Source organism: Sander vitreus, chromosome 21 (genome assembly GCF_031162955.1).
Source record: "Sander vitreus isolate 19-12246 chromosome 21, sanVit1, whole genome shotgun sequence".
NCBI classification, from domain to species: Eukaryota; Metazoa; Chordata; class Actinopteri; order Perciformes; family Percidae; genus Sander; species Sander vitreus.
Genome location: NC_135875.1, coordinates 18,083,066 through 18,106,159, shown reverse-complemented (window position 1 = coordinate 18,106,159; position 23,094 = coordinate 18,083,066). Strand labels below are relative to the sequence as shown.

At 39.8% G+C, this 23,094-nt stretch overlaps 1 protein-coding gene across 1 annotated transcript in view; it reads left to right on the top strand.

The window, feature by feature from the left end:
- Positions 1-23,094, top strand: part of snx29 (sorting nexin 29) — a 183,218-nt gene that overhangs the window by 153,671 nt on the left and 6,453 nt on the right. The window contains exon 20 of the mRNA XM_078280045.1: positions 8,758-8,897. Within this exon, the coding sequence (XP_078136171.1) occupies positions 8,758-8,897 (140 nt within the window). The remainder of the gene's footprint in view (positions 1-8,757; positions 8,898-23,094) is intronic.

Genomic DNA, 23,094 nt, shown 5'->3' with positions numbered 1-23,094 from the left:
TGATTCATTTGTGCATCTGTTTATCTCAGTCCTGCTAATGAGACTCTCCCTCTCTGTGTCTCCAAGCACTTTAGGCGAGACTGTCCAGTTGCGTGACCTAACAATACAGATGATGTTACACACACACACGCACGCATACACACACACGCACACATACACACACACACACACACACACACACACACACACACACACACATAGCTACACACACAGCCTGTGACAGCTCTTAATCATCTGATTTGTCAGGGGCCTGGCCAGGCATACAGGCTAAATGTTCCCAAGCCGCGCCTGTCAAATCCCTTCTGATGCTAACACTGAGACAGAGAGGGGGCAGAATGATTACATCAAAGACACGTAGTTGTCACACCCCAGAGACCAGCTGTCAGCTTTTCTCGCTGGCCGCACCTCATCTAGATTTTTATGACTTATGTCTAAAGGCATTTGCTATTCCTTTGTTTTTTGTTCTCATCCACGCTATATCAATTTCTCTCATTTGCCCACTTGCATCACTGTCTCCCTCCTGCTCACGCAAGTCACTCATCTGCCTTAGGCTTCGATACAAATTGCTTCATTTTTGGCTTTTATCCCGCTCCCTTTTTTCTTTGCTTTCAAGGTCGCAAATGGAGACGATGTGGTTTTCTTTTCCCAGGAGCTACAGATTAAAAGAGAGACACAATGTAAAAGAGTCTTTTAGGCGGTTTCTTCGGTACGGTAGAAAGCACTCTCAATCAGCGCGTCCATGTTTAGTGAGCAGGCATATGAGAACTCTACTACTGTGTAGAAGATATACTTTTATTTTGTCAAGTTCTGATGTCAACAATTGCAGACTAATAAGATGTGTCAGCGATTTTTGCATACCATCTGCCTGTGGAGTGAGAGCTTTGTTTTCAAAAGGCTGTTTGTGTTTAGCTCTCAGTACTGGCTTTGTCTCTGTAATTTAGAGTTCAGTTTCACTCCGAGGTACCTGTCTGTACGGCTCGCTTCCTGCTGCATCAGAGCTGTGTTAACTTACTGCTGATGCAAACCTAATGTTTCCTGCTGCTGCTTCACATTAAAATGGATTAAAATCGTTCCACTAGCAAACCAGCAAGAGGCTTCAATTGTGAAGCAGCTATAGAAAATCTATGTATATCACTAAACCAGCTGAGCTTTTTTTGGCGACGATATGGACATGTTTGGTGCTTATTGGTCAGTGGATCAGTTTAAAATACTGCTAGGAGGAACAGTATAAGCAGGAACAGCCACAGTGAACTATTAAAAAGCAACAGAAAACTGCTTTGCTGTGCAGTGAAAAAACATTTGCAATGTGCCAGCATGGCTTGGGAGGTCTCGGTTGCTCAGCTTGAGTATCCCCACCTGTATTAAGAAATGAAGTAAGCCAAAGTAGACTGGACTAGTGTCAATGAATCTGATCACGTCATCCATTTCACTGTTACCTTTAGGCTCCGATTTAGCTTTCAGTCCCTGTTACACTTTCTGAAGTGAGTATTTTTCAAAGCAGAAGTTCCACAGTTGGTGAAACTTGCTTATCTGCCCTCTGCCAGAGAGTTTGATGAGAAAAACCATACCACTCTCATATCTGTCAGTTAAATCTTAGCTTTAGGGGTGTAAGAAAAAATCGATACACTTGAATATCGCAATTTTTTATTATGCAATACTGATTTTCAAAAACACATTGATTTTTTTTTTTTTTTTTGCTGAGACACACCACTAGTGTCCTTACCTAACAGTGCCTAGCAGTGCCTGACTTTTAGCTAGAAGCTAACAATGTAGCTATGGCTGAACTTTGGCCTACTTTAGCATATAACAATTAGCTCACTAAGAACCTGTGAACAACAATCCCAAACTGGCAGTTTGATTTTCTGTGTACTGAATTGTTTACCTAAAGTAAACTTCTTTGACTTTTATGCACATCATGTCTTTTTTTAAATATTAGTTTTTCTAGAATTATACTTAAAAAAAAATCCCAATATATCGCCTTACTCACAGTATCGAAATATATTGCAATATACTGAATTGTGACCCATGTATCGTGATACATATCGTATCGCCAGATTCTTGCCAATACACAGGCCTAGTTAGCTTAGCTTATAACAAAGGGCAAAACAGCTACACCTACAACACCTATAACTCACTAATTTACACGCTTTATTTAGTTTGATTAATCCATACACAAGTATAACATTTTTTGAAGCATGGAGAGCAGTGTGTGAGTGATCTGGCCTGACATCACCAGAACAAATGCAACAAGTTAGCCTGGAACCTCTCAGTTCATTTTTCGATTTCGCCGTTGACCGTCCGTGGACGCAATTGGATAGATCTTCAAACAATCAGAGCAACGGAACATCATGTGCAGAGTGCTGAGCGACGGACAAATCTAAACAGACTACAGCATGCAGATATGAGCTGTGATAGTGAAGCATTAATGTGTTGCTATTCTTGCCATCAGAATTTGAAAAATAATACTTCAGCAGAAAGTTCCACATCAGCTGCAGCCATCTTGGTTGTTTTCGAAAATGCCTCAATGCTGCTCCTCTTTACTCAGCGTGGTTTATGCTCGCCGTAGTGTCACCGGCACAAGGGTTAGGGTTGCACGATATTGACAAAATGTGATATTGCAATATCGATTATGAATATTGCGTGTAGATATTCATTTTGATATTTGTAAACATATGTAAAATAACAAAAGTTATGGGAAAACGCATCAAAATAGATGCATAACAAATAAAAAAGAGTTTTCTTACAACACAAGGTTTATTTCAACTGTCATATTGGACTGGTACAACATGAATAAATAAATACCGACCATGTCTACAGAACAGGACATGTTTTACTAGTTGTACAGTATAAAATATATAACTAAAGAGAACAAGATACAACTTTTCTTTCTCTTCTCTGATTTGTTCCGTTTAGTTGTCTCTATCAATTTCTTCACTTACACTGTCACTCTGTCGAAATACGCACACACGTGGTACGCCACATAGGGTTTGTCACGTAGTGGCCCCGTGCACTGACGTGTACTAACGTGCAAGTGGCACGGTAACTGACCAATGAAATGATGATCATTATAGCGATAGCCAGTAATTTGTACAATTAACTAAGCCACACAGCCAACTGACGGGACGCAGCGGTCCACAATATAAGCAAAATATTGCAACCCCTTTCGATATAATATTGCGCAACGTGACATTGCGATAACGATATTGAGTCGATATATCATGCACCCCTAAAGAGGGTGCACAAGCAAAAAATGATGTCATCTTATGTTTTGCATAAAGCGCAAAGGAAAAGTTGTCAGTCATCGTATCAAACGCAGCCCTATATGCGATAATATGCGATAAAGAGTTGTGATTGTCTGAACGGGGGGGCATCTGCCAGAGCAAATATAACATGAGTTTGCAGATTCATCTGGTTCCCAGGCTGTAAATGATCATCACTGTCAACCAATCGTATGCTCAACAATTCATTAACAATAATATATTGAAATCTACACAGAAACACTGAGTTAAACAGGTTGACATTTACAGAGTAGAGGCAAGATGAAAACAATGATTCAAATCATTACTTGATGCTTTCTTAGGTACCACATATTTGTTTCAATGGAATTTACAACAATGGCAATGGGACATTATGGCTTTTGATGATTGTATTTACGGTAACGTTTCATACGAGTCCTGAAAGGTAATCATAGCAGAAAGAAACGGCACTCACACAGCGATCATTTGCCCTCGGCAGCCGCCCCATCTGCTCCTACAAAGAGGGGAGTGCCAAGGCTGCCCTGATAAATTAATCAGAAACTACAAAGTGAATTATTAACCAGCTTTTGTACTGTATGTTGGGTTCACATATTATGCAATAAACATGTTTTACACTTTTAATTATGTCAAGTATAGTGGAGGTATGAGAATTCCTGAATTGCCTGTGATGTTTTATGCATGGCCCTGGAGAACTGCCCGTTCAGCCTTGCTGTGGTCCAGTGTCGGCTGACTTGGTGAAAAGTGTTGACCTTGTTTTGTTGCCAGCATGTACCAATGCTGCCCACTCTCATTTAATTCAAGTGTACTGCAGGTTTAAATCAGCGCTTACTGTAGGTTGATGTTCCTATTTAAAGTGGTGACCTGGGAGATTGTGTTTACATTTTATTTTGACTGTATATGTGGAGCTAAGAAAGTTTTTGTTTCCAGAAAATACACCAGACATCAAGGGCCAGATTCACATAGAGGATATACATGCACAAAATCTGTTCACAGTCTGCTCGTTATAACTGTCTGAATTGCCAAGACAGCAGCTTATTATGCAACCAGCAAATTTGGCCCGGGACTTCTATTACGTGGCATCCCTACATCCCTCCTGTCTCTCTCTGTCTCTCTGTCTCTCTCTCTCTCTCTCTCTCTCTCTCTCTCTCTCTCTCTCTCTCTGTAAAGAAATAAAACAAAAAGCCATAACAGGAATATACAGTTTGTCACACAGTTATTCCAGAATTTTAAGCAGGATCGAAGTCTTGTTCGAAAGTATTGATTTTCTGTTTTGAGAAAACAAAAGTGGTTGATACCGTAAGGTGTAGTTACTTTTCACTTCTAAGAGTGTTTTTTGTTGCCAGGCAACATGTAGTTCTTTCCTATCCCAGAATTGAAAGGCGTAAACCTGGCAGTACGGTCACTGAGCAGTTGTGGCGACCTCGCTTCTCTTCCATTGACTTCTCACCTCTCCTGTTTATCTCTTCTCACTGGGAATTGGCATTTGTGTATGTGTGTATGTGCATGCATGTACAGTATATATACATCCAGTTTATCTTTCTGCCTTCACATGACCATTTTATGATCACGTATAACCGCGTACGCTGCTGATAAGTATGCATATAGAAATGTCTTATCTTGCAACTAGAATCTGTGACATTTATGACATTTAGAGGTGAGAGCAGCAAGAATGGACACAGGAAAGAGTCCATAAACAATATGTACTGCCATAGAAAGGCAAACAGAAACAATGAAAAAAAAATTACATCACATTTTCTCTAAAAAAAATAAATAATTAAATTACAACTACTGTACTCTAATCTTTACCGAATGTGATGGGAAAATGTAATATCTACCCATCTATTTATTTTTACTAGTTTGTTTTAAGAAAAACCCTTAGCTTACATGAATTAAATGTCTGTTTGCTGTATGTCCTTTTACTTTTGATATTAGTAGTAAAATCAATATAATAAATTAATTTACAGTTGAATACATTTCAGTATTTGATTTAAATGTATCTTAACCACACCATGCATACATTAACAAAAGCTGAGAAAGCAGCTACTGAGAGCCGCTAAGCTAGTTACACGTAGCAGGTTTAGCTGTTTTCTTCACTGTTGTGATTGGATTGAGCTACGTTACTGCCACATTTAGTTAAGAGGAATAACTAACTCAATGAACCAAGATGTCAGTTCATGGATATTGGACAAATTTATATTTTCCATTTAAATTGAGGGGAAATAATAAGTTAGTTTTAGATTTTGCTAAGGCTAGCTCTCGCTTGCTAGCTTTCCTTGGATATAGCTCTCTTGTTTTAGCCGTCTAGTTTTAGCTTCGTTTTGTAAGCCTTTTTTTTTTTACTTTTCTACGATATAATAATTTATTTTATGGTTAAACAGATGTCCAAAAACAGATTCAGGTTTCAATCTCTTTACAAAATATGTAACTGCCTTCGTATAATCTTTCTTTATACTGGTTGAACAGGATGTGTGTGATTGATGTAGCTCCTGTAGAAGACAGAAATAGGCCTTGCTCACCTCCATGTTTTTTATCTGCCTTTACATGTCCTTCCCTATATGATGATGAATAACAATAGACTGATTAAGGCTTCATGTCAAATCAGTATAGCGGTGTGGAAAGAAACATGGTGTGGGGGGGGGGTAGAGGACTAGGAAAGATCAGTGTTGAGATAGCTTGATGTAAGCAGACAGAATCAGCCTTGCACCTGCATCAGTATGCCACAGTAGTTTCTGCTCTGCAAACAGGACCTGGCCTCCTCAGCCCTCCTCTCAGTCTCCACAAGAGAATGAATCTGTCATGATGTCCATTAGTGTTATTACTGCTCTGACATCTATGAAAGCAGTCAGGGTGTCCATATTGTGTTGACATAGCATGAAACCCATGCTTGCACGCACGGCCTAATCTGACACATAAGATTTACCCAGTCCTACCGCGCCTATTTTACCCTGCACGCAGCAAGTGTTTAGTTATCCACTATTACTCCCTTAAACTTACATACTTACCTACTACTTGGGGCGACAGTGAACCTCTTATCTACTTGCCTGTTTTAAAAGTTGTCTGTAGCCACTGTAACCTACTACATATCATCTACCAAATGTTTGGTAGGTTCACAGATGCAAAATGTGAATGTACTGTACCATGAATATGCAGCTGATGTGCATGTGTGGACATATTGAAATTCTTCCCACCACATTTTCCACCTTGTTATCATACACAGCTTTATTTGGATACGCAGTGATCCACACACAGTTAGTGACTCAGCACAAGGGTACAACATTAGCAAAACTGTTGACGGTTGTTTTTAATTTGTTTTTAATGATGAATAAGTTTGCATGCACTTATGCACACATCTGCCTACAACAAGTTGTGGATTTGTTTCCCTGTAAAATGATAAGTTGTTTCTTGACTCACACAAATCAAATTTAACTAAAACTATGAATCATAATTCTTCTGATATCATATTACACTTATACATTTATATTGATAACCTCAAAATGAGACCCTTCATGGGTGAAGCAGAGCCAGAATGCTTGTCACTGATTGGTTAAGGTGGCTTTACAGATCTGTGTAGAGCTTGGGAGAATAGCATGACATCCCTCATGCATTACACCCTCTGTGGTTGTTTCCTATTTTCTTTGCATTTTTCTGCATGTTGACAAAAAAAATATTGTTATGGATATTGAAAAATGTGAGCTGCTAATAGCGCATCAGAGTCCCTGATGCATCCCTAAGTAAAGTAAATAAACATGAAGGGTTAACTTAGTGACCATTTGATTGGCAAATTGTTTAGTTTTTTTAATGTTAGATTTTCTTCTGTTCATTGTACGAGTTAAAATAACACTAATAAATAAAAAATGTCTTTTAAACAATAAAACCAAAATAATGTGACTATGTAATGTTGCAGACAATCCGGCAAATAGGGGGAAAAAATAATTGTGTTTGTTGCCGTATTTCTTTCCCTTTTACAGCTGTTATGCATTTTAATGTCTTCCTTATTTTCAAATTAGAGGCAGTGCAATCTTGAATTCATCAATCATATTCATGTTTTTCCAAAGGCATTGCTGGTAGTGCAAATGTCAAAAATTGCAGGTAGCTTGTTGAAACCAAAAAAGAGGAATTCCCATGGGACTCAGATGTTAACAATTTATAAACAAGTAGTCCATTAATTAATTAATTAAAACCAACGACAGCCTTTTGCTATCAGTGCATTAATTGTGAAATTATTTTTGATACCAGGACTTTTTGTACCGAAGAATGAAATTTATATTTTAAAGCAATTAATCAATTTACTTGGGTGTTGGGATTTTAGATCAAAAGAGAAGCAATAGTTTCAAAAGCAGGGAAATGTTGGCCTCCTATAATGGCTGTTTGTTCCAGTCCCAAGCACCACAGAGTAAAACGGAGCGTTGCCCAGGCTTTGTTTTGAGCCTAGCTGGACACCGATTAGCCGTGCTAACATTGGCCATGTGGCTGTGTGCCTGTGCCTCCAGAGTTGCTCAGTGAGGGAAGTCTGAATACTCATACTGTATGACCTTGCCTACATTCATCAGCAACCAAATGACAAAATAAACTCAAATATCGAGGTGTGTTAATCCTCGAAAATGCATGTTTTTGTTTTTTACTAAGTGTGTAGCATTGCCTGTCATGGGAAATATGGGATTTGGAAGCCTGGTCATCGGCAGCATTATGGGGAATTTTATAGTGTAGTAGGACAAATCACACGGGACACTTATGCAAGATGGCTCCTGGCACAGCAACAAGACATAGGGCCCTATTTTAACGCGCATCTGGCGCAGGTGCGTTTAGGGCGTGTACGAATCCACTTTTGCTAGTTAAACGGCGGAAAAAAGGTTCCGTGCACCAGGGGCATGTTTCAAAAGGGTTGTACTTAGTGTCTTAATTAATCATGTGTTTAGGTGTGTTTTCGGTGTGACATGCAATAAACCAATCAGAGTGTCTTCTCCCATTCCCTTTAAAAGCCAGCCACGTTTGTACCTTGGCGCATTGCTATTATGATGACGGATTTGCTGAGCAAGAAAACAGGAGAGATTTTCAGCAGAAGAAACTGATCTGCTCTTTTTTGCTGGAAACAGCTGCCTGTTGCATCTAAAAACATCACTAATGGGAGCGGTAGAGTAAAACCTGAAAAGCCTGAAGACACTTTAAAGCTCCGTAGAGCTGAAAAGAACTGCAGAATCAGTTGATCATTCTTTGTGGATTCATCACTACAAGAGAACACCTTTCACATGACACATACGGATATAATCCATTGTTAATATAAAAATATTTGTTATAGCAGCTTTAATATATCCCACTAATGTATTATTTTAATGTGATGAAGAGTTGCATGTTGCAGCTTTAACCTCAGCTTTTCCAAGCACCATTTTAACTCTATAACTAACTTGTTCATCTCTCTCCTCTCTCCTCTCTCTCCTCTCTCTCTCTCTCTCTCTCTCGCTCTCTCTCTTCCCTCTCTCTCCCTTTCTCTCTCTGCCTGCAGGATGCCAAGTTTGTGGAGGAGAGGAGGAAGCAGCTGCAGGGCTACCTTCGCATGGTGATGAACAAACTGATCCAGACGCTGCCGGAGTTCACAGCCCGCCCCACCAAAGAGACCCTGCTGTCTCTGCTGCCTTTCTGCCTGTAAGTGGACACACACAGGCATGGTCAATACAGGTCCAAGTCTTTATGCCAGCGTGTGTGTGTGTGTGTGTGTGTGTGTGAGATTCAGAAGAAGGATGCCAGCACGTGTTCAGGTGCAGGCCTCCTGTCTGTGAATGAATGCTGCAATGTTACAGAGAATTGAGTGGAGGAATCCAAACAGAAACAGTCAGGGAAAGAAATCAGGAAATGTGTGTATCTTTGTAACTTTATTTATATATTTGTAGCATTAGATGGCGGTTTGTTGTTGTGTTTTGTCCACAGCAAACTCTAATATGGTGAAATCAGCAAATTTTACCAATTTAAAATAAATGTAGCGCTGCCTTTAAACATTGCAGAAATCCAACTGTATGCTCACACAACATCTAAAAAGGACCAATACCAGTTTTTGGCAATACTTTGTGTTTATTGTACCAATTTAATCTACATGATTTTCAGAAGGAATTAGCTGCCACAGCTGTCGTGGTAGTAGTTGTTACAGGATACAAACAGGGAGGATTAATGTCACTGACAATGCCAAATCCCTTGTAAACTAACTTCAGCGTTTCCCTGCTTTTTACAGTCATACGCATAATTCACACATACAAGCGTATATGTTCTCTCACGCGCACTCAGACTAGCAAGTGTGAAAGTGCTTGATGCCTCGGCTACCCACCTACCTACCAGGCTATGTCTGAAAATAAGATGGTCGAGTCATTTCCTGTCAATTTTCGCATCGGTTTTCACTCACTGGGATCAGTCAGCTGGCGTGACCTGTCACACTGTCTGACTGGAATGTCATTTCCTCTCTGGAGACATGTGAGTCATCAGGCGAAGGCAACAACAACAACAACATAGTTGATAAAGATAATGCTCTTCATTTTGTGGCCTTGTTAAAAGCCAAAAATGTCTTGCATTCTTATGGGATGTTAGCAATTTTTCAAATAATTCTCATGGCATATATATTTTTATTTGTAGAAACAATGAAACAAGTGCAGTGTGTGTGTTGCTTTCAGCCTATTGGTATCAGTGCCCCTGGGTTAGAGACTGGAACAGGACCGCTTAAAAAGATGGGTCTCAGTCTGGTTCTGGCTCTGGTTCTGAATTAGACTCGGGTGCGGTTTGTGTTATGAAAGTAAAGCAGACCAACCGCACCATACTGTGTGATGGTAGATATGTGATTTTATAATGAATTCAAAGGATAACCTACAAATCCATTTGTTTATCGTGAGAACTGCCCAGAAAGCAGTCTCCTAGGATCACAGATTTATCCAAGACCATTTGGTAACCATGGTAACGTGTATGCACCTTATTTTCACACATTTTCCCAGATAAATCAGAAAGAACAGAAATTAAACAGAGGCATGCTGCTTTTTGGTTCTACTCTGTGTATACAGACCATCTCCCTCGTATTATTACATCATACTATTTCTACCTGTTCTACATTATTTATGACATACAGCAACGATACAGAGAGGATTACCAACGGCCGCTGGCGCAGATGAACTAACGCTAGGCTCGTTACTGTAAGTAGGCTAAAATAAAACCTTTGTGAGTAAAAAGTCAATACTTATCAATGCACTCACCTGTTCTACAGGCATAAACATGTAGAAAGCGATATTTCAATCTGCTCTGTCTGCACAGTCCACTCTTGTCCACCGTGTTGTTTTACGCAAACAGCGCTACTCTGCAAATAGCACATTTTTTACAGAAAAACTAAAACAAAAGCTGTCGGTTTGTAGTAACAGTATCTTAGTTTGTCACGAATCTTGAAATTTGGACAACTTCTTTTAAACTTAGCTGCTGGCTAAACAAACCGTCCTCTCCGCTGGAGCGGTACTTCTATGGATGACCAAAACAGATGCATGTGGCTACTTAATATGCAGTGAATGACGCGATTGTTATGTTCGCGTTCTTTATTCTTGATGATGATGCTGGTTGTATTCTTTTGCAACAGCGTCGTTTCATTGCAAATGGGGCATACAGGACGAATGCGTGGCCTGCTTATCAGTCCATTCATCATTAAAGCGTGGGTTTTCCACATCAACTTTTCGCTTCAGCCTCTTTGACAGTGACATGTTTACCTGACAACAGCCCTTTCTTTCTGCAAGCATGTCCCACCAATCAGGACACTGCATACTACAACGACGTTTCCATAATCACAGACTTTAACCATCACTCCTCAGTGAACTGCCTCCTAGTGTGAGATCATTTTCTAGTTAAAGAGCCAGTTATCATTATGGACTTTTCATGTTTTTTTAAGGCGTTTGATCACACCAATACATGTACAAAATATAGCATTAATTCAGCTAGAAAGTGAAAAAAAAAAAAGAATGGGCATATTAGGTATAAATACATTTTCTTCATTTGAAAGTCCGGCCCCTGGAGTGTCTGCTTAGGAAAAAAAAATCCCTTGGAAAAATGTATTTGATGACTCCTGACATACAGTATGAGGTCTGGTTGTGGTCATGACTAATAATGCTTGTAATTAATCATTGCTTGGAGAGTTAATGAGAGAAGATAAATAAACTGCATTGGAGTGTAACATCACCTGCTGTCAGCAATACCACGCTGTAGGAATACTCTGTTGCAAGTAAAACTCCTGCATTCAGAATTTGACTTAAGTGAAGTACATAACATTAGCATAAAAATATACTCAAAGTACCAAAAGTAAAAGTACTCATCATGCAGAATGGCCCATTTCAGAATCATAAATAATATTTTATTGATTATAATTATGGATGCTTTATTGTGTTCATCACTTTAATGTTGCAGCTGTTAAAGCTGGAGCTAATTGTAATTACTTTATACACTGCTGGGTAGCTTAATCTATAATAGAACATCATTTATTAGTTGATTATATTTTCATAGTTTCATTCCTTCAACCAGCTTCTTGAAAAGGTTGGCGTTGCGATGTTTGCGCATATCCAAAACCCTGTTGTTTTCCAAGTCTTTCATAATGTTTAAAAGTAGGAGTGTTTCTCCTTCTTTTCTTTTCGGCGTGCATCTCTACTGCAGCCTTGCAAACTGTTGGCTGGTTGGTTTGGGTACAGCAACCATAGCAACGCACACAGCTGACCGTAGCCGTAAACATGCAAGAGGTCGTAAACTGCAGTAAAAACCCCGACTGAGACTCATATTCCTGTATACATGTCCAAAGAATGCCTCTAAAATCCGAATAATACCGGAATATCCCACATGTCTTAATCGGAAAATGCTAAATTCCGGAAAAAGGCCTTATTCGGAATATCCAAATGGAATACGCTGTTCACGTGACCTGTATCAAATGTGGAATGTTGTCACATTCGTATAATAATAGTGGAATATTAGTGTGCATGTAAACATACTCACTGAAATTTGTTTTCCCCCACGGGTCCATGCAGCGCTGATGGTACAGGATGACATCACCAAAACTGTCCAATGAATGAGTTACCTCTTGGTCCATATGATTCTATCTTTTACACCTCGTAGTTCTTTTGTCAACTACTCAGTGTGAACATGAAACCAATACTAAAGGTTGTGGAGTGTCAGGGGACCTCAGTAACGGCTGAATTTGACAGATGGGTTACAGGAATACACTAGAATACAAACTAAACGTGTGGCCACTCGATGGTGTTTTAGGCCCCCAATGTCTCCTTCCAGGCAGCGCTGGGACCGTTGACTTCAAGGCATCTAACCCTAACCTTAACCCTAACCATAACCATTGCCTAATCGACTTCAAGGCAGCGCTGCGACCGTTGACTTCAAGGCACCTAACCCTAACCGTAACCATAACCATTGCCTAATCCTCTGCACGCCCACGCAGGTGATTTCAATTACTCTGGCTAATTAGGCCTCTGCTCAGGTTAAAGCTGGGTGGAGCTCTCCTGGGAATTACCTAATTAAATTAAATAACAAATTGAATTTTAAAAACCTTTTTTTTCAAGGGGCATCACACGTAGCAAGTAGCATCAGTGAAATCAGTAGAGATAGATTCAAATTGAGAGGTAAGTCTCTAAAGACAGTAGTCCAGGAGAAGAAGGGTACAACATAGGCCTTTGTAAACCCCCAAAGCACACACTGCTCATTGTCGAGTCTGCCGTGAGAGGCTTAATAATCCTATCTCTCCTTCTCATATCGCCGAGCTGAAATACAAACCTTTCTATTTGAATGGAGTGAAATACTACAGTGTCAAGCCACATCACATTACGTTCTTCTGTTCTATTTCCTACATTGAAATATTGTTATTCTGGGTTTAATATAGTCTTAATTCATATGTACATCTACATTTACAGTAACTGTATGTGTTTGTGATTGTGAATGCCTGCTTACAGTAAGTAACAAATACTCCTGACTTTTATCTCAGGAACACAGCAGGTTAACCAAAACAACAGGAGACACTGGCCAAACTCTGCTCTATTTGGTGGTGTGAACAGCTGATGTTATGGGCCAACACTCTTTGGGTCCTATTTTAACAATCTAAACTTACGGCGTGAAGCACCTGGCGCAGGTGCGTTTAGGGCGTGTCCAAATCCACTTTTGCTAGTTTGACGGCGCATGGTTCAAAAGGGTTGTACTTAGTGTCTTCATTAATTCATCGGTGTGTTTTGGGCATAACATGCAATAAACCAATCAGAGTGTCATCTCCTATTCCCTTTAAAAGCCAGGCACGTTTGTACCTTGGCACATTGCTATTATGATGGCGTAATATTTTTATTTTTAATCTTTTTGCATGTTTGTGTGCTGCTGCACTTCCCTGTGTGTGTGTGTGTGTGTGTGTGTGTGTGTGGTGTGTAGTGTGTAGTGTGCGCGCTGTGCATAAGGCCTCGGCGCATTTTACTAATTTGCTATTAAAATAACAATGAAATGCTGCGCTATTGACTTTAGACCAGGTTTTTGTTGGCCAATGGCGTGATCACTTCCCGCTGCCTCAAGATAGTAATATGCCAAGAATTCACCTGAACACACCTCCCTGTGCGCAAAGATGGGCGCAGGTACATTTGCTATTTAAACGATGCAGGTCTTAAACTAGCAAAGACACTTGCATCGGGCAATGCGCTGCGCCGGGTGCAAGATAGGGCCCTTTGGCTGTGTGACCAAAAGGTCACCTCGGAAAAGTTGAGATGATGCAGCGGAGAACCAACTGCAGCAGTACATGAGTACATCATGTTGACATGTTTGCACAATATTGTCTTGAGCATCATATCAAGTAACGTTCAGTTGATGGTTGAGGACTTTTACTTGCATATGCAGGTCTGTCTCGGCCTGCTGTGATCTGTGCTGACACTGGAATTCTCACTACCATGATGCAATGGAATTGAGGCCGACATTGAATCAACCCAGATCAGCATTACAATAATATTAATATGTGTGAAGGCATACAGTATACAGCACTCTCTAATTTCTGGCCAATGTTGCACTGAGACCTGCCAGTGTTGTCATGATGTTTATTAGTTTAACACAATGTTACTGTCTAATCTGGACTCCATAACTGCCTGCTCAGTTGGTAGGATCAAACCTGCGCTCGTCTGACATCTTAAGTGAGGGATGAAAGCCTGATTAGTCTGGTCATTATCTTGATGAGGGGGGCGGGAAGGAATGTGGAGAAGTTGCAGAGGTAAGCGAGAATACTGTTCGGCCCTAAGTAGAAACCACACGTTGCTTCATTATATAACAACTGTGTCCTATTCTAATTAAAATAAGTCTCAAATAATAGCCAGCACAAACAAATAATGGCCTGTTGCTAATATAGCCCGCTTAAAAACATGGTAAATTTAGCATAATGTTTACTTCCACAGCCCTAATTCCTCTGTATAAAGGGCCATTCATTGTTTAGTTTGGATCTTTTGAAGTGGGGTTGTATGAGGTACCGCTCCATAGTCAGTGAATTATCTACAGTACATGGCGGTCGACACGTCCCCGGTTTGGAGAAACAGGCAGGAGTACTGAAACGGAAGCTAAGCAATGTACTACTGTGGACGGGGGCAGCAGCTAAACATGTTTTACTTACTGAAAAAAAATCATTATCAGTTTAAGTGTACACTATATTTAGAATATTTTGCCAGATTTACCTTGCTGCAGACAGCACTTTCCGATGGCGAACTGAAGCTTATATCAATGCTCTCTTCAAAGCCACCAGACTTCTTTTGCAGAAACAGTCATTTTACCGTGCAGAACACGGGAGATACTGGTACCAATTGGTTAGTTAGTTAGTTAGTGTTAATGTGTGACTTTGGTGTTTTAAAGGGTAAGTCGTCACAGTAACACAACCAAACTAACGAGGTAGCGGTAGACGAGCAACTCCCGTGTTCTTCGAGGTGAAATTACTGTTTTTTATTGTTTTTTTAGTCTGGTGGCTCTGAAGAGAGCATAGATGGATATAATGACTTCAGGTTCCCGTCGGAAAGGGCTGTCTGACGGCAAGATAAAGTGTAAAAATATTTTAAATATAGCGTACACTTACACTGAGATAGATTATTTTAAGTGGCTAAAATATGTTTAGCTGCATAGCGCACATCCACAGCAGTACGTTGCTTAGCTTCCGTGCCGATTCTCCTGCCTGCTTCTCCAAACTGGGGGTCGTGTCGACCGCTATCTACTGTAAGTAATACACTGACTATGGATAAATACCTCATACAACCCCACTATAAAAAATCCAAACCATCCCTTTATTTATTTAAAAATCAGATCTACTTCCTCAGATTATTACACTTTTATATGAACATTGCTAAATGAATCTACGCACATAAGCAATTTTAGCTTTTATATGTTTAACAGTTGTTTATTTCACATCCTCTGTGTAATTAATTATCCTCTGGACCTCTACGATGCCACCAGATTGTGTTGCTTTGTAACACAATGGCTTAGCCTATATTAGGGTGGAGAGACTCAAATGTGAGACAGCAGATGTTGTGTAGTGAGAAAGATGAAGGGGATTGGGAGGATGGAAAGCTGGTCTGAGAAGGAGACAGAGGAAAGGTTAAACGGGGGAAGACAGACGGGGGTTCAGTTGGTGATCAAAGGATAGATGGGTCTTAAAACTCCTTAATGATGTTGCACTGACCTAAACACATTATGCTATTTTCAGTGGAAATATGTTACAAAGCCATAAAAAAAAGTTCTTACTTTCCTTTAAATATCAGCTTAAAAGTTGATTTATTTGAAGACTATGTTACATGCCAATCATCTGGTTGGATTTTGTCAAAATGAGCTATTCAGATTGATGTGAGCTGTCAGAAAACGAACCTGGAAGGGTTCCCACTGCTTCGATTGGATTTAGCAGTAGTTTGACAGGTAGGCAGTAACAGCAGATGTTGCTATTTGATCCCACTGATCTTTCACAGAGGAGATATAAAGGTAAAAGTGGATGACATCTTGTTGTCAGAGGATCAAATAACTGCACCCAGGAGGAATACTCATATATTATATTATATATATATAGTACAGTGCCCTTTTACCCTGCACAATACAATTAACACAAGATGAATTGTAATGACACCCTTAATCTAGCTTCACCATCAAGTCTGAACTTTAATGAGTCCAACACTTTGGTTTATGACCAACTACCTGCAAAACTAAAGGCTTTCCCATCAGCCTCAGTTGTACTTTGTGTTTAGAGCTTGTTTGTATATGTTAGCATGCTAACTATGGAATATATCATTCAAAAAGGTTTTAGAAATGTATTTTAATAATTGGCCGTCCTAGTCCTGTAAGTGATACGTGATGCATGTTGGCTTGTTAACCTTTCTGTTTCAACACAACAGTAAGATCATATAGTATATAATAAATATAGTGAGTCTATCTTTCAGGGTTCTGAAAGATGTCAGTCAGGGTTGAGAATAATAAAACACATTGTACTCGGTGTTCAAGATTTCTGTACGTAACGATTTTTTTTCCCCCGGATGACAGCCTAAAAAAACCACATATGAAAAATACGGACTTGGTGTGCAAAGGCCTTTAGTCTTGTTTTAATGATGAACTGAACTGTAGGGCTTCACTGACCCACCTTTTTATTTAACATTAGTAGTGGTGGCATGTGCCTCAGCCTCCTTCGGCCACATGGCAAAGTGTCCCTGAGCAAGACCCTGAACCCAAAGTTTCTCCCCGTGCATATGTGAATGTGTCCACTGCTGCTGATGGGTTAAATGCAGAGATTGAATTTCACTACTTTGTACTGCAGTTGTGTTTGACGAATAACGTAACGTTTCTGTTTTGTTTCTGAATGTAATTCATAGAAGTAACAGGCCTGACAGCAGTGTTCATGTTTGCACCCACTGATGTGTACGGATGTCTTTGTGCCTCTCCACACTCACTTCTTTAGACTTGCGTGCTGCAACACTTTTATGGTTTACTCAGAACACAGTACACACACTGTCTGCCTTATTGACCTGCTGCATCAGAGAAAAGTGTTGTAGACCTTTGTCTCACGGTCAAGAGCAGTTTTTCAAAAGAGGATGTAACCTTTTATTGTGGGGACCTGAGACAATTTATCTGTGCCTGCCTGTACGCATGCATGTTGGTTTTGCTTTAGGTGTGTGTGTGTGTGTGTGTGTGTGTGTGTGTGTGTGTGTGAAAGAAAATGTAGAGGTAATAGTTTATTATTCAGATTACTATTGATCACACCGCCCTCAATCCCCCCTGGTGAGCCTCTTGGACCTAAAACCCCCACTTTCTTTAGAATGTCTCTCCTCCACTGAGAAGATGAGCACCCTCCTCTGCCTAGTCTATATCGACAACGATTCATTTATGGGATATAATCCAGTCATTTTATGAAAAAAGGTAGAACAAATTGCAACAGAAGCTAACTCAACTGATTTTGTATCCTCAATATGTCCTGAGTATATCCCACCAAGAGCCTGGGTCTGTCCAAGGTTTCTCCCTTAAAGGAAGTTTTTCTCACCACCGAGGATTCTTCCTAAAAGGAAGTTTTTCCTCGCCACTGTCGCACTAAATGCTTGCTCTTTGTATATTATAGCGTGTGGTCTAGACCTACTCTATCTGTAAAGTATCTTGAGATAACTCTTGTTATGATTTGATACTATAAATTATAATTGAATTGAATTGAATTGAGTAAGGAAAAAAAAAGCCCAGAAGAATCCCATTAGGGGAAATTTTCAAAAAAGACCCAAATGTAGCCTATTCATACGCCTATTCATTCTTTTTCTCAAGTGATTAGGGTAAACATTTTAACCTTAAGATATCACCATGAAAATGATTGAGTTGATTATTTACATCAAGACAAACAAAAAATGTATTACAAGTTTTTTGAAATTGTTTGTTAACATGGGCAAACGGTGCATAATCTAATTACGTATGTGCTAATTTGCATAAATACCACAACAGATCTAAACATTGGGTATAGCCAGGTGAAAATGTCTTGTTGAATCTTGTTGACATCTTACATTAAAGACTTAATGTTAAGGTCTGAATGAAACCCATTTAGGCTACCCATGAGCATTAATACATAGAGGGGGGAAGAAGTACTTTAAACCAGCCTTTATTAAGTATTACTGCAGAGACTTTTTCTGGGGGATGAGTCTGAGGGAAGAACAGGGGTAAGGAGAATGCAGAAGACAAAAGGTAGGTCCTGTTCCCCATCTCTGCAATAATTATTAATACATACATACATACATAATATAAATTAATAAAATGTTTACCCTACTCATGTGAAAAAAAGAATGAATAGGAGTATGAATAGGCTATATTTGGGTCTTTTTCTAAACTTTCCCCTAATAGGATTCTTCGGGGCTTTTTTTCCTTATATATATATATATATATATATATTAGGGGTGGAACGGTACATGTCTTCGTATTGAACCGAAACGGTACGGGCGTCTCAGTTCAGTACATGAATTTACACGGAGAATACACGGTATAAAAATAAATAAAACTTGCGTGCAAATTAATTAATGTAATGCGGAACGACTGTTAGATACGCGTTTCTTTAGGGACACCTAAAGAAACCCCCTCTTAACTCTGAAGCTCCCGAGCTCCGCCTACAATACATCCATGCCTACCTACATGTCGAGTCGGTCCAGTGAATCCACACACCATGTGCCACATGAAGCAAACTAGTCCCTTCCAAACCAAACACGGACGTAGCTGTATCCCTTCTTGCCTCGACCACAAATGGCCTTCAGGCCCGTTTGCTTCGCCATTTGCTCCGCTGTTAGCTGTTAGCTCCCCCGTTAGCTGTTAGCTCCACTGTTAGCTCCGCTGTTTGCTGTTAGCTCGGCTGTTAAGCTAACGCCAAAACTCGTCAACTGCTCTGTGTAACCGAAGCTGCTTTTTTTAACATCCCTGCTCTGTGCATTCACATATGAGAGCAGCGCTTGTCTCCCATATCGCACTACTAGCTAGCTGATTGTCTAATTTTGTTTACAAGTTCCAGATGGAGTCTGGAGATGATGTGGGGTACTTACTGTTTACATCTTACTTTATACACTCAGGCTGTTGCAGCTAGCTCAGGGGAGAGACTGTATGACACTAGGTGGTACAGCCTGAGACATGCACAATAAAAAAATTGCCTTCTGCATTTTTGTTTTGCTTTTCCCTCCATTGTACCGAACCGGGATGTCTGAACCGAGGTATGAACCGAACCGTGACTTCTGTGTACCGTTCCACCCCTAATATATATATATATATATATCACATATTTATTGTCCCACTCTACCTCATTACTTATCTAATGTATATAGTATGTTATCCTCTGTTTATATTTTATAATATTTTTGGGGTTGTATATTAATACTGTATTCTACTATTGTGTATTCTATAGATGTATATCTTATATTTATAGAGTATGCTGTGTTTCTTGTAGTCCTTATTGAGCTATTTAATGCATTGTATTTGTTGTGTTTATTTTCTATTGATATATATTTTCACATGAAATGCCTGGATTACCTGTTGTACATGTATCTATCTATCTATCTATCTATCTATCTATCTATCTATCTATCTATCTCTGCTGTTAGACAATCAATTCCATGCATGCTTATGTGTGTGTACCCGCTTACTCTAATTATGCACCTCTGCAGTCAAATTATTAATATTCCAACAGTGCCTGGAAAAGTTATTATCCTGCACAAGTCAATATCATGTCCAAATGGAGGACAAGCACATGCTGAGAGCCCGAGAAAAAAACCTATGCGCCTAATTAATTTAGCACATTTAGCTACTTTACCCAGTTTGATATGAATAAATGACATTGCTGTGGTTTCGACTCTGCACGCTGTCCCCAATTTAGTATGATTTTTGCTGATACAACTCCCCACCGCATCACTGTTTGACCAACCTTGGTCAAGTTCAAATTGTGTGACTGCACTTGATTGAGCTTGCTTGGTGAGGTGGAGGCACTGATGAATGTACATTTAGTGCCAGAGAAAACGGAATGATGTTCACCATATTAACAAAGCTTAGGCTGCTCTCATATTATCTGGTCACACCATCCCTGGCAGCTAGGGCTGGGCAATATATCGATATTATATCGACATCGATATATGAAGCTAGATATCGTCTTAAATTTTGGATATCGTGATATGACATAAGTGTTGTCTTTTCCTGGTTTTAAAGGCGCCATTACAGTAAAGTGATGTCATTTTCTGAATTTACCAGACTGTTTTAGCTGTTCTATTATTTGCCTTTACCCACTTAGTCATTATATCCACATTACTGATGATTATTTATCTAAACTCTCATTGTGTAAATATTTTGTGACAGCACCAATAGCCAACCCTACAATATCGCCGCAATATCGACATCGATGTATTTGGTCAAAAATATTGTGATATTTGATTTTCTACATATCGCCCAGCTCTACCTGCAGCTGTATAATCTTAATGGTTATGACACTTTGCAGCCATGCAGTTTTCATACTTAAGTTTGAATTTGTGTTTATAGACACGGCACCTTGTTTTTAAAATGGGGGAGCAAACTTGGAAAGATACATCATTATCTGGGGGACCTCCTACAGAATCTTGCATTTCTACACCACCTAACCTCTTGGAAGGTCATTACGTTAAGAAACCTGCACTAGTCTAGATTAATAATAATACAATTATTTTATATAGCCGCTTTAAAAGGTACTCAAAGGCACTTTACATAAAATCAAAGACAGAAACAGTAAAAGCAGTAAAATAAACTACATACAACTATAACAATGAGAAAATTATAATCGCAGATTAGATACCAAATAATAAAATCAACAGGGCCAATGCAAAATATTTATTACCACGTTACAGTTCAAAGACTCTTTGATCGGGCTCCTTCGCAAACATCCCATCACCACAGCTGAATCCTGTCCGATCAGCTAGTAAATGTTAGGTGGGCTGGCTGGCAAAATAAGCATTGACTCGCAAATCGGTTCGGCATTTCGACTAGGGGTGCACCGATCCAATATTAAGATCGGATATCGGTGCAGATAATGACAAAATAGCTGGATCGGGGATCGGAAAAATTAACAGATCCACGGGCCAATCCAGTTTTGTTAGTTTTTTCCCCTCTGTGGCACGTGTGTCACATGCTGGAAGAGTTGAGTGTACATATAAATAAGGTGTACAGTGTATTATTAATTCAACAATGGTATCAGATCGGTATCTGGTATCGACAGATACACAAAGCCCAGACATCTGTATCGGTATCGGGACTGAAAAAGTTGGATCGGTGCACCCCTAATTTCGACACCAGTACAATCCTACTTTTAGCTAATTTAAAGTTTGGCTGGAGCCAATGGGCCAAACAGGTTCATTGAACATACGCTAGGCTATCTTTTCCTATGTTCTATTTTCTCTCCATGATCGCAGTTGTTAAGCTAAATGGCATGTTTCTTACCTTTGTAAGCAGTCAGACTCCTGTGTGGATTGACAGCCAAAGCATGCTGTGGCTACTATAAACAGATATCTGCATATGAATCTGTAGGCAGCACGACAAGATTTTAGTATTGGAAGCATTCTGGTTTCTGTTTGTAGTCCAAGTTGTATTGACCAATCACATCTGAGCGGGCTTTGGTAAACAGTGCGTGTGGAACGCATTGGCCGAAATGCGATCTCGAAACCCTTCAACAATCGCTGGCTACACTGGAACCCCCTGAAATATTGGCCCCGGAGGCTAAATCATCGTCAGACCAATAGCCGATGGGTTTCGAGATTGTGATGTGTGGCAAATTATCAACGACGAGTTGGACTGAACCAACACAAAGGGTGGTCCAAAAATCATTGATATAGGCTGCTTAAATATAATCACCTGATGCGGGGACAGTATGTTGATAAGTTCATTTTTATAAAAGACAAAAAGTTGGGTAGCAAAACGATAACTTTTCTCCCCCTAATTAAATAATGGGAATCCATTTGCTCCATTGCAGCAGTGCTGTAACTGTCTCTTCCATGTCTCAGCCAATTTAACATGACAGGGCCTCTCTTCCCTCTTACTGTGCTGCTTTTCTAGCCCCTGCTGCCTCACAAACAAGCATATGGTCCGCAGTGACACTTTCAGCCAATGCACCTCGCCATGAGTGCATTTATTTTTAGCATGTGTTGTCCGAGTGGGAATCAGACTTCAGGACCACCCAGATGTCCCAGATAACCTTAATCACAGCTATAGCTGCTGAGCTGCTTTATTAAAAGAGGCCAGTTGGACATCAACAGAGAAATGCCCTGTGCCTCTTCCAATATTTTAATATTTATCGAAAATCCCTTTTTTTAAAAGAAGCACTTGAACTCACCTCTCCTATTACAGAATCGCTGCTTCGTCACAAGCATCAGGTGAGAGGTCAGTGTCTTGGCAATGAAATGCTTTAGAAGAATGCAACAAGAAAGCATTTAACTCCAGGCATTCAATCTCCCTGCTTTTCATTTCCTTCCTTCGACAAGTGCCTCTCATTCATCCTCATCGTTATCAGATAAGACTCAGGGATCAGGGGTTCACATGTTGTGAAGACGGTCGTCAGGGTAACTAGGGCGATGACGTCACTAAGTGGCCAAGATTATTTCCTCCTGAGTAATGGGAAGCCTTAACATCATCATAAGATCAGAAATGACTATAATTTGATTCCGTGTGTCACGCTAGTGTACCTTAAATGATTACATGTGACAGGGTTAAGCAAGGACATACAGTGTATTTCCTATGACTATACATGCAAAACGTGTGATTTTGTGTGTGATGTTGACTGTTCCCTGAAAAGTGATTGTCAAATCATATCTTAGCAACTGTAACTAGGCACATTGGG